Source organism: Lagenorhynchus albirostris, chromosome 18, assembly GCF_949774975.1.
Source record: "Lagenorhynchus albirostris chromosome 18, mLagAlb1.1, whole genome shotgun sequence".
Taxonomy (NCBI): domain Eukaryota; kingdom Metazoa; phylum Chordata; class Mammalia; order Artiodactyla; family Delphinidae; genus Lagenorhynchus; species Lagenorhynchus albirostris.
Window position 1 is genome coordinate 68,568,751 of NC_083112.1, and position 13,227 is coordinate 68,581,977.

At 35.6% G+C, this 13,227-nt stretch overlaps 1 protein-coding gene across 1 annotated transcript in view; it reads left to right on the plus strand.

Annotated features, from left to right (window-relative positions):
- Window positions 1-13,227, plus strand: part of PCCA (propionyl-CoA carboxylase subunit alpha) — a 354,456-nt gene that overhangs the window by 147,034 nt on the left and 194,195 nt on the right. Inside the window, exon 12 of the mRNA XM_060128689.1 lies at window positions 850-1,000. Coding sequence (XP_059984672.1) covers window positions 850-1,000 — 151 coding nt within the window. The remainder of the gene's footprint in view (window positions 1-849; window positions 1,001-13,227) is intronic.

Sequence of the window (13,227 nt, forward strand, 5' to 3'; positions counted from 1 at the left end):
GTTGCAGAGCACAGGCTCTAGGCACGAGGACTTCAGTAGTTGTGGCACGTGGGCTCAGTAGTTGCGGCTCACGGGCTCTAGAGCGCAGGCTCAGTATTTGCGGCACATGGGCTTAGTTGCTCTGTGGCACGTGGGATCTTCCCCGACCAGGGCTTGACCCACGTCCCCTGCACTGGGAGGCGGATTCTTAACCACTGCGCCAGCAGGGAAGTCCTGTGGTACTTATATTTTATAAAGTCACTGTGAACACTGAATTAATAAATACTGAAGCATTGCTCCTAGGGGAAATACAGAATTAAGTTTCTGTGAGCCTCTGGTCAGAACATTTTCATCAACCGATTAATACATAACCTTGTTTTGTATGTGTTTCTGTTGAAAGACACCTTATTTTAATACATACTATTGATTCATTAACCTTGAACTCACCGTCCTGGCCCGCAGCGCTATAATGCTTGCCTGAAGGAAGCTCACCTAACACATGTTTTCTCTATAGGGCACGACTTCCAATCTTACTTGGAGAAATTATGAATATATATGTTAAATTTTACTCATAGGAAACAACTACTTGTGCTAAAGTAACTGTATATTCTATAGATTGATTGAAGTTGCAGTGTAGTGTGGAAAGTTCAGATGTTTTATAAAAATCTTAAGTTGATTTATTTAAACATGTTATGCTTAATAACACAATAAGCATACATTATAAGCATATATAAAGCATATAATATGAAATCTTAAGTTGATACAGATGATCATATCTGAGTAAACTTTAAGAAAATTTTTATGTAATGCACACAAAAGATTACTTAATTTTTGTTCAAAATGTAGGAAATTACTCTTTCTTATTTGCAGCCTTTTTCTGGATTCTGAGACTCGAAGAGCAATGGGAGAACAAGCTGTAGCCCTTGCCAAAGCAGTAAATTATTCTTCTGCTGGAACCGTAGAATTCCTTGTGGACTCAAAAAAGAATTTTTATTTCTTGGAAATGAATACGAGGCTCCAGGTAACAGAAACTCTGGTTTTCATTCCTCTCCACGCCTCTATACTTTTCCCTTCTTCACCACCCCTTCTTGTGTTATAAAAGCTAAAAATCAACTCCTTAAAGTGTTAAATATTTAGTTTTTATGCTTGTGCTAAGAAATCTGTTGGAAATGACAGATAAGTATCAGGTTAATTTAATGGTCAGTGTCTAGCCCTTCTGCTTTGTTACTGTTAATACTTCATATTGGAAATTCCTTTTTTTTTTCTTGAACTTTCTTGATGAAGTGCATTAGTTAGGGTTCATGTGCTGATAAGAGAAACTACTCTAGATATGATAAATAGAAAGGGATTAAGGGCTTACCAGTCATTGGAAGGGATGGAGGAAGGAAGGGTATCTAGAGTGAACTTGCAGGAATGACCGTCAGAACTGGCTTCTAGAGGAACTGACACCTCTGCCACAGTTATGAGGTTGAGAAATCAAGCGGCTGCCCTGGAATTTGACTTTAGGGACATGCTTCCTCAGTTTCAGTCAAGGTCTCTGGAAGCCACTGGTGCTGTAACTAGTGGCTTTATTTCCTTCCTTCTTGCCCCTTTTCTTGGATTTAAATTGTAAACTAACATACACATACAGAACATTACATAGAATACAAATGTGTAGTTGAAAAAATTATTAAAAGCAAGAGTTCACGTAAGCCTCAGTAGGATCGGGAAGTACCGAAATGCCCAGCGCTTCTTACCCCCGCCCCTCAACTTCTTCCCCTTCTCAGTGATTCCACTTCCATCTTCTTATTTACTATTCTGACTGAATTCTAAATATCTCCTTATATTTCTGGATAGCTCTTCCTTTTATTTATGCACACCTAGGAAATAGAATTAATTTTGCCTGTTTCTTTTTTAAACTTTAAATCAGTGGGATTATATTGTATGATTTTTATATTTGGTTTCTTTTCTCAACATTGTGCTTATGAGATTATACCATGAGACTGATTTTCATTTACTGTGGAAGAATTTATATATCTAGATGCATTTTGAGACCAATGGTAATACATATTTATAGTTTGTATAGTTATTAACCTCAGTAATTTTTGCTCAAAACTTACAATACTCCTGCTTGAAATAACTTTTTTAGCTTGTATTCTATTCTTGTAAACATCTTTAGAAGTGGCAGAATTTTGCCTTTTAAAGATTAATTTGATTTTGATTAAAAATATGTCTTTATAATGAAAATGTCTAATTAGATAATTAGCTGGGAAATCATGTTTTTGATTAAAATGGAGACTGTTATGTCATGATGAGACTAATAGCTTGTAATACGATTCTGAATGCAATTTGAAGTGACTACAGTATATTTTTATTTTATTCAAGGCACAATGAATACTAGATGGTTTAGTTGGGGTATTTAACAGAATTTGCAAAATTAATAACCAATGTTTGTTTAGGGTACTTTGTTACTACGTTCTGATTTTTTTCAATCTATTTATTTTTTATTTGTTTCTGGCTCATTTATCTCAGCCTGTAAGTTTTTTTAAGTTTGGCCCATGGTTGTTTTTGTTATAAGACTTCCAAAAGTTGATATTTATTATCAAATAATTCTGTGTAGGGAGTCTAAATCATTTAGGTACCTACGTTTATAGTTTGTTTCATGGATGGCTTGCCAGGAAATTATGTTCAGTACCCTCAAAAAAGATTATAAATGAATTTCAGGAAAAAATGAAATTCATAAAGAATGTTATCATATTAGATCTCATAGTACCTAATTTTATGCTGTTTAATAGCACTTTTATAATTTGTCTCCCATTTAATGTGTAACAGTATCTCTTTTCTCGCTTGCATTTGCTTCCAGTGGCAGTAATCTTGTCAGTTACCAGACAAATTAATTTTGATTTTTTTAAGAAGCATCTGTGTGATGGAGGGATATTTGCTGATGGAGGGTGAAACTGAATGGGAGCATGAAAAAGGATCTTGGATTAGTATTCAGAAAGACATTCTTAGATACTTCAATGACATCTTTCCGATATTGTTTAAACAATTCAAATGTCATTTTAATAGTAGATTTTCTGTTTCAAATTTCTTTGCTAACCTTAAATTATAATACTTAAGGCACATTCACCACATTGTTTATCTTCTAAGATATATATTATCTCTAATTAGTGTTTCAGTTTGAGTCTGGAGAGCTATAATTTTCTTTGTGTTTTTTTTTTCCTTGAAATTTCCTGATTGAACTGTCACTTCTTCCAGCTTTAGTATTTGTACATTTTTTCCTGGTAATAGAAATGTGAGTAGCATCTTCACTTTGCTGGATTTTCTTAAGAGCGATATTTGAAATAAATACTGTTTCTCCTTAAAGAGAAACACTGAGAAAGTCACCACGTTTGGTGTGTAAATACTGGTTTTGTTCTCAGTCTGGTTAGAATTTATGTATCAGGATTATCTGTGCTATCCCCATATATGTTTGTTTTTAAAGTCATTGTTTGCCTTTGCTGAAAGATAAAATTCAAATGCTTTTGCATTACAAGTCCCTTTTCTCTGTGGCCTTAATCTCTCCTTTCTTTTCCCTGAGTTCAGTTTGACCTCTGTGTGCCTTTATCATGTTACCCCTTTGCTTGGAATGGTCTCTGTTCATTTCTCCTAGTAGGAGTGCACATATGTATCCACCCATGCTCACCTGTTTCCTTCTGTCTTCATTTGAAAGATGGATAGATATGGATACTTTACCAAAAAATACAGTTTTATTAAAATGTTATTTTAATGAAATAAATGATATGTAATTTTGCTTGAATAACTTTATAGTTTCCTACTTCATTGAATTGAAATACTAAGAATTGGTAATACTTGGTTAAAAGAAAATCTAAATTGTTCAGAAGAGTATACATTGGGAAAACAACTTCCCATACCACATTTTTGTTATCACAACCATGTATTTTTGCTGCAGAGACAACCTTTGTTTTACTTAAAAATATATCTTTTGTAGTATTCCATACCTAATTTAAAGCATTATCTTCTTCATTTTTGTGATTTTTAATATTCAGTTGTATGGATGTACAGTCATATAATTTCATTGGTTTCCTAGTGATAATTTTTGCAGTATTCTGCTCTAGCAAATAGTGCAATTATTGAAAGACCCTATACGTCATCATTTTGCACATGTGGAAGTAGAATTGCCTGGAAAGTGATATGTCCTTTTATAATTTAGTGAAGTATTATCAAGTTGCCTTTTATAGAAGAACTTGCCTGGCCAAAAGGCAAGTTTTGCCTTTGGATCTTTGTATGGTAGTGAAAAATGTGTCACATTTTCATTTTTCTTATTATGAGTGAGGATGAATTTTTCATCATAGATTCCTTTATATTTCCTTTGCCCTTTGGGTTTTCTTATTGACTTATAGATGTTTTTATTTTTTTGGGAAATTAGCCATTTGTGATATCATCAGGAAGCACTGCTTCATGAATATCTTCACATTTTTAAAGAGTGAGGGCTTTCTAACCAAAGACCTCTGGCACCTGATTAAATGATAACAGCTTTAAAGATAGAGTGCTAGAGAGAAAGCCTTATCTTTCCCCAGAGCCATTTGTTGACATTCCAGATTGGTAAATAGAGGCCTTCCTCCTCTCTCCCCAGAAGGATTTGTTTACTTCCCAGAGCCAAGTTTGCTCTCTCTCCAGAGATGAAGAAGGGCAGACGTGCCAGGAACTCTTTTTTTAACAAATACATTTATTTATTTATTTATTTATTTATTTATGGCTGTGTTGGGTCTTCGTTGTTGTGCATGGGCTTTCTCTCGTTGTGGCGAGTGGCGGCTGCTCTTCCTTGCGGTGCACGGGCTTCTCATTGCGGTGGCTTCTCTTTGTTGTGGAACATGAGCTCTAGGTGCACAGGCTCAGTAGTTGTGGCACATGGGCTTAGTAGTTGTGGCTCGTGGGCTCTAGAGTGCAGGCTCAGTAGTTGCGGCACACAGGCTTAGTTGCTCTGTGGCATGTGGGATCTTCCTGGACCAGGGCTCGAACCCGTGTACCCTACATTGACGGGCGGATTCTTACCCACTGCGCAACCAGGGAAGTCCCCAGCAACTCTTATATAAGCTCTGAGATAAATATTTTTATTTATATATATATATATTTATTATATTTATATTATATTTATTATTATATAATATATTTATTATTTATATATATTTATTTATATTTATATATAAATATTTTATGCCCCTGTGATAGGTGGACATATATATATTTATTTATTTATATTTATTTATATTTATATATAAATATTTTATGCCCCTGTGATAGGTGGACAACCCTCTGCACGCACAGGGACGTTAGACCCATGGGGAATTGGGGTGTGAGAAATGGTGTGAAGATGCTCTGTGAGTAAACAATTGCTTCCTTCTCCAGTCCAGGAACTGTGTTTGTTTCATGGCAGAATTAACAAATGAATGTAGATATAAAATATACAGATATGATTTGTGGCTACTTTTCTTTCACCTGTTGCCTATCTTTTGGACTTTGTATATATTTTTTCTTCCTAGGGAGAAAATTTTTGTTTTTAAATTTTGCAGTTGAATTTCTAAATCTCTTTGTCATTTCTGATGTTGTAATATACTTAGACTTTTCCTACTCAATTATAATTGAAACATTTTTCTTCCATGTTTTCTTTTAGTACTAATTTCATCTTCCTTGGTGAAATTTTCAGTTCATCTGGAATTTATTTTATTTTTTTCAAATGGTTACCTGTTTGTCACAGCCATTATTGAATAATCATTCTTTTCAACATTAATTAGAAGTCATTTTCATTATGTACTGAATTCTCATATGTATGCAGATGTTTACTGTTTTCTTTTTTTAACCTTTCTGTTTATTCATGTGCTAGTACCACACTATTTTAGCTGTTATATCTTTTTATTATAATACAGTATCCAGTAGGAATATTCTTTCTGATTACTCTTTTCCATGTGAAGTTTTTGGGTTTTTTTTTTTTAACATCTTTATTGGAGTATAACTGCTTTACAGTGGTGTGCTACTTTCTGCTTTATATCAAAGTGAATCAGCTATACATATACATATCTCCTCCCTCTTGCGTCTCCCTCCCACCCTCCCTATCCTACCACTCTAGGTGGTCACAAAGCACCGAGCTGATCTCCCTGTGCTGTGTGGCTGCTTCCCACTAGCTATCTATTTTACATTTGGTAGTGTATATGTCCATGCCACTCTCTCACTTTGTCCCAGCTTACCCTTTCCCTTCCCCATATCGTCAACTCCATTCTCTAGTAGGTCTGCGTCTTTTTTCCCATCTTGCCCGTAGGTTCTTCATGACCATTTTTTTTTCTTAGATTCTATATATATGTGTTAGCATACGATATTTGTTTTTCTCTTTCTGACTTACTTCACTCTGTAGGACAGACTCTAGGTCCATCCACCTCACTACAAATAACTCAGTTTCGTTTCTTTTTATGGCTGAGTGATATTCCATTGTATATATGTGCCACATCTTCTTTATCCATTCATCTGTCGATGGACACTTAGATTGCTTCCATGTCCTGGCTATTGTAGATAGACCTGCAATGAACATTGTGGAACATGACTTTTTTGAATTATGGTTTTCTCAGGGTATATGCCCAGTAGTGGGATTGCTGGGTCGTATGGTAGTTCCAGTTTTAGTTTCTTAAGGAACCTCCATACTGTTCTCCATAGTGGCTGTATCAATTTACATTCCCACCAACAGTGCAAGAGGATTCCCTTTTCTCCACACCCTCACCAGCATTTATTGTTTCTAGAGTTTTTGATGATGGCCATTCTGACTGGTGTGAGATGATATCTCATTGTAGTTTTGATTTGCATTTCCTTAATGATTAATGATGTTAAGCGTTCTTTCATGTGTTTGTTGGCAATCAGTGTATCTTCTTTGGAGAAATGTCTGTTGAGGTCTTCTGTCCATTTTTGGATTGGGTTATTTGTTTTTTTGATATAGAGCTGCATGAGCTGCTTGTAAATTTTGGAGATTAATCCTTTGTAAGTTGCTTCATTTGCAAATATTTTCTCCCATTCTGAGGGTTGTCCTTTCGTCTTGTTTATGGTTTCCTTTGCTGTGCAAAAGCTTTTAAGTTTCATTAAGTTCCATTTGTTTATTTTTGTTTTTATTTCCATTTCTCTAGGAGGTGGGTTAAAAAGGACCTTGCTGTGATTTATGTCATGGAGTGTTCTGCCTTTGTTTTCCTCCAACGGTTTTATAGTGTCTGGACTTACATTTAGGTCTTTAATCCATTTTAAGTTAATTTTTGTGTATGGTGTTAGGGAGTGTTCTAATATCATTCTTTTACATGTAGCTGTCCAGTTTTCCCAGCACCACTTATGGAAGAGGCTGTCTTTTCTTCAGTGTATATTCTTGCCTCCTTTATCAAATATAAGGTGACCACAGGTGCATGGGTTTACCTCTGGGCTTTCTATCCTGTTCCATTGATCTACATTTTTGTTTTTGTGCCAGTACCATACTGTCTTGCTTACTATAGCTTTGTAGTATAGTCTGAAATCAGGGAGCCTTATTCCTCCAGCTCCATTTTTCTTTCTCAAGGTTGCTTTGGCTATTCAGAGTCTTTTGTGTTTCCATACAAATTGTGAGGTTTTTTGTTCTAGTTCTGTGAAAAATGCCATTGGTAGTTTGATAGGGATTGCATTGAATCTGTAGATTCCTTTTGGTAGTAGAGTCATTTTCACACTGTTGATTCTTCCAATCCAAGAACACGATATATCTCTCCATGTATTTGTATCATCTTTAATTTCTTTCATCAGTGTCTTATAGTTTTCTGCATACAGGTCTTTTGTCTCCTTAGGTAGGTTTATTCCTAGATATTTTATTCTTTTTGTTGCAGTGGTAAATGGGAGTGTTTTTTTAATTTCACTTTCAGATTTTTCATCATTAGTGTATAGGAATGCTAGAGATTTCTGTGCATTAATTTTGTATCCTGCTACTTTACCAAATTCATTGATTAGGTCTAGTAGTTTTCTGGTAGCATCTTTAGGATTCTCTATGTATAGTATCATGTCATCTGCAAACAGTGACAGCTTTACCTCTTTTTTTCCTATTTGGATTCCTTTTATTTCTTTTTCTTCTCTGATTGCTGTGGCTAAAAATTCCAAAACTATGTTGAATAATAGTGGTGAGAGTGGGCAACCTTGTCATTTTCCTGATCTTAGTGGAAATGGTTTCAGTTTTTCACCATTGAGGACGATGTTGGCTGTGGGTTTGTCATATATGGCCTTTATTATGTTGAGGTAAGTTCCCTCTATGCCTACTTTCTGGAGGGTTTTTATCATAAATGGGTGTTGAATTTTGTCGAAAGCTTACTCTGCATCTGTTGAGATGATCATATGGTTTTTCTCCTTCAATTTGTTAATATGGTGTATCACATTGATTGATTTGCGTATATTGAAGAATCCTTGCATTCCTGGGGTAAACCCCACTTGATCATGGTGTATGATCCTTTTAATGTGCTGTTGGATTCTGTTTGCCAGTATTTTGTTGAGGATTGTTGCATCTATGTTTATCAGTGATATTGGCCTGTAGTTTTCTTTCTTTGTGACATCTTTGTGTGGTTTTGGTATTATGGTGATGGTGGCCTCATAGAATGAGTTTGGGAGTGTTCCTCCCTCTGCTATATTTTGGAAGAGTTTGAGAAGGATAGGTGTTAAATCTTCTCTAAATGTGTGATAGAATTCGCCTCTGAAGCCATCTGGTCCTGGGCTTTTGTTTGTTGGAAGATTTTAAATCACAGTCTCAGTTTCAGTGCTTGTGATTGGTCTGTTCATATTTTCTATTTCTTCCTGGTTCAGCCTTGGCAGGTTGTGCATTGCTAAGAATTTGTCCATTTCTTCCAGGTTGTCCATTTTATTGGCATGTAGTTGCTTGTAGTAATCTCTCATGATCCTTTGTACTTCTGCAGTGTCAGTTGTTACTTCTCCTTTTTCATTTCTAATTCTATTGATTTGAGTCTTCTCCCTGTTTTTCTTCATGAGTCTGGCTAATGGTTTATCAATTTTGTTTATCTTCTCAAAGAACCAGCTTTTAGTTTTATTGATCTTTGCTATCGTTTCCTTCATTTCTTTTTCATTTATTTCTGATCTGATCTTTTATGATTTCTTTCCTTCTGCTAACTTTGGTTTTTTTTTGTTCTTTTTCTAATTGCTTTAGGTGCAAGATTAGGTTGTTTATTCGAGATGTTTCCTGTTTCTTAAGGTAGGATTGTATTGCTATAAATTTCCCTTTTAGAACTGCTTTTGCTGCATCCCATAGGTTTTGGGTTGTCATGTCTCCATTGTCATTTGTTTCTAGGTATTTTTTTTAATTTCCTCTTTGATTTCTTGAGTGATCACTTCGTTATTAAGTAGTGTATTGTTTAGCCTCCATGTGTTTGTTTTTTTTGCAAATTTTTTTCCTGGAATTGATATCTAGTCTCATATCATTGTGGTCTGAAAAGATACTTGATATGATTTCAGTTTAATTAAATTTACCAAGGCTTGATTTGTGACCCAAGATATGATCTATCCTGGAGAACGTTCCATGAGCACCTGAGAAGAAAGTGTATTCTGTTGTTTCTGGATGGAATGTCCTGTTCCAATTGTGTTATCAATTAAGTCCATCTTGTTTAATATATTATTTAAAGCTGTGTTTCCTTATTTATTTTCATTTTGGTTGATCTGTCCATTGGTGAAAGTGGGGTGTTAAAGTCTCCTACTATGATTGTGTTACTGTTGATTTCCCTTTTTATGGCTGTTAGTATTTGCCTTATGTATTGATGTGCTCCTTGTTGGGTGCATAAATATTTACAGTTGTTATATTTTCTTCTTGGATTGATCCCTTGATCATTATGTAGTGTCCTTCTTTGTCTCTTGTAATAGTCTTTGTTTTATAGTCTACTTTGTCTGATATGAGAATTGCTACTCCAGCTTTCTTTTGGTTTCCATTTGCATGGAATATCTTTTTCCATCCCCTCACTTTCAGTCTGTATGTGTCCCTAGGTCTGAAGTGGGGTCTCTTGTAGACAGCATATATAGGGGTCTTGTTTTTGTAATCATTCAGCCTGTCTATGTCTTTTGGTTGGAGCATTTAATCCATTTACATTTAAGGTAATTATCAATATGTATGTTCCTATTACCATTTTCTTTATTGTTTTGGGTTTGTTATTGTAGGTCGTTTCCTTCTCTTGTGTTCCCTGCCTAGAGAAGTTCCTTTAGCATTTGTTGTAAAGCTGGTTTTGGTGCTGAATTCTCTTAGCTTTTGCTTGTCTGTAAAGGTTTTAATTTCTCTGTCAAATCTGAATATGATCCTTGCTGGGTAGAGTAATCTTGGTTGTAAGTTTTTCTCCTTCATCACTTTAAATATGTCCTGCCACTCCCTTCTGGCTTGCAGAGTTTCAGCTGAAAGATCAGCTGTGAACCTTATGGGGATTCCATTGTATGTTATTTGTTGCTTTTCCCTTGCTGCTTTTAATATTTTTTCTTTGTACTTAATTTTTGATAGTTTGATTAATATGTGTCTTGGTGTGTTTCTCTTTGGATTTATCCTGTATGGGACTCTCTGTGCTTCCTGGACTTGATTAACTATTTCCTTTCCCATTTTAGGGAAGTTTTCAACTATAATCTCTTCAAATATTTTCTCAGTCCCTTTCTTTTTCTCTTCTTCTTCTGGAACCCTTGTAATTTGGATGTTGGTGTGTTTAATGTTGTTCCAGAGGTCTCTGAGACTGTTCTCAATTCTTTTTTTTTTTTCTTTATTCTACTCTGAAGTAGTTATTTCCACTATTTTATCTTCCAGATTACTTATCCGTTCTTCTGCCTCAGTTATTCTGTTATTGATTCCTTCTAGAGAATTTTTTATTTCATTTATTGTGTTGTTCGTCACTGTTTGTTTGCTCTTCAGTTCTTCTAGGTCCTTGTTGAACATTACTTGTTTTTTCTCCATTCTGTTTCCAAGATTTTGGATCATCTTTACTATCATTACTCTGAATTCTTTTTCAGGTAGACTGCCTGTTTCCTCTTCATTTGTTTGGTCTGGAGCGTTTTTACCTTGCTCCTTCACCTGCTGTGTATTTCTCTGTCTTCTCATTTTGCTTAACTTACTGTGTTTGGGCGTCTGCTTTTCACAGGCTGCAGGTTTGTAGTTCCCGTTGTTTTTGGTGTCTGCCCCCAGTGGGTAAGGTTGGTTCAGTGGGTTGCGTAGGCTTCCCGGTGGAGGGGACTGGTGCCTGCGTTCTGGTGGATGAGGCTGGATCTTGTTTTTCTGGTGGGCAGGACCATATCTGGTGTTGTGTTTTGGGGTGTCTCTGACTTTATTATGATTTTAGGCAGCCTCTCTGCTAATGGGTCGGGTTGTATTCCTGTCTTGCTAGTTGTTTGTCATGGGATGTCCAGCGCTGGAGCTTACTGGTCATTGAGTGGCTCTGGCTCTTAGCATTGAGATGGAGATCTCTGGGAGAGCTTTCACTGGTTGATATTATGTGGGGCCGGGAGGTCTCTGGTGGACAAATGTCCTGAACTCGGCTCTCCCACCTAAGAGGCTTAGGCCTGACACCTGGCAGGAGCACCAAGACTCTGTCAGACACGTGGCCATGTACGTGTGGAGTTTCTGGCCTTTTGGGAAGTCTGAGGTCTTCTGTCAGCGTTCAGTAGATGTTCTGTAGAAGTTGTTTCACATGTAGTTGTATTTTTGATGTATTTGTGGGGAGGAATGTGATCTCCAGATCTTACTCTTTTGCCATCTTGAAGGTTCCCCCGTTTTTATTTTCTTAATGGTGTCATTTGAAGCACAAAAATTTTTAATTTTGATGAAGCCCAATTTACCAAGTTTTTAACTTATGGATTGTGCTTTTGATGTAGTTCCTGAGAAATCTTTGCCTGACCTAAGGTCACAATTTTTTCCAAAGTTTGCTTTTAGAATTTTGCATATTAAATTCTGGATTGGAAATAATTTTTCATTGACTTTTTGAAGGCCTTATATTGCTTTCTTTTAATTTCTACTGTTGATATTGAGATGCATCTGATTATCATTTAAAATTTTTCTCTCCTTCTAAAGGCTTGTAAGATCTCCTCTTTGTCCCTAGTTGTGGTCAAAATTCCTAATTATCTACCAGTTACTACTGATAAGGCAAGAAGTGGCCCTTTTATCTTTTAATTTATTAACATTATGGACTCTTCTGATACATTTCCTTTATATTCCTGGAATACATTTTAATTAGACATAGTGATTTTCCTTTTGGTATTTTGCTGGATTTTGTGAATATAAATATTTTTATTTCTTTTTAAAATACTGTCTTTACCAGATTTTAGTAATAAAGTTATATGTATTTTTTTCGAAGCAAACTGTGGGAGTATTCTTTTTCTGGGGTCTAGTTAATAATAGGCATTATCTTTTCTTTAAAAATTCAGACTTAGATGTGAATCCATTTGTTGCTGGTATCATTCTCAATGGTAGGCCTTTAAAGATCTTTCTAGACCCTTCTGTTATAGACCTTCAGTATTTTATGAGGTAATATCTATTAAAAAGTCAAAGTTATTAACTTGCCCAAGTTCACCAAAAAAAGCAAAAGAAAACCCAATGTTATTGAAGGTTGTTGTTTTATTCACTTCCTCTATATCTTTTCTCTCTCTTTTTTTAAATAGGATCTGTTTTATTTAGAAAGAAATGCAAGGATGTCTTAGATATATAAAGTTTTTCATAATTTATTAAAAAATAAGATTTTATTTTTTAGAGCAGTTTTAACTTGGCCAGTATTGTTTCCTGTATGTATGCCTCCTTTTCCTTGCTTTTACGCCTTATAGCTGGAGTATTTTAACACAAATGTCAGACATTAAATAATTTCATCCATAACTGCTTCAGTATACATCTCTCAGCTTTGCTTGCACTTGTAATAATGTTTACATATATATCTACAAAATAATACGTACAGTATAGGTTTATTGCTGTTTGCCTGTGTGTGTGTTTTTTTTGTTTGTTTGTTTGCTGATATTTTCCATTTATTACTGCAGTATACAGTTGCTCTGAAAGTGCAACACTGACTCACTCTTGTCACAGCTTCTGCACCTCCACTGGCAAATACTTGGAAATTCATTCTTGGAGCATCATGGACCACAAGCTTCTCTCTGGGCGGGAAATTACTGTCACTGCCAGTGTCACAGGGAAAATACACACACACGCATATGAATAGAGGGATGAGAAGAGCCCTGGAGAGGAGTGGGGACCAGTTTCTGAGGGGTCCTGGAAAC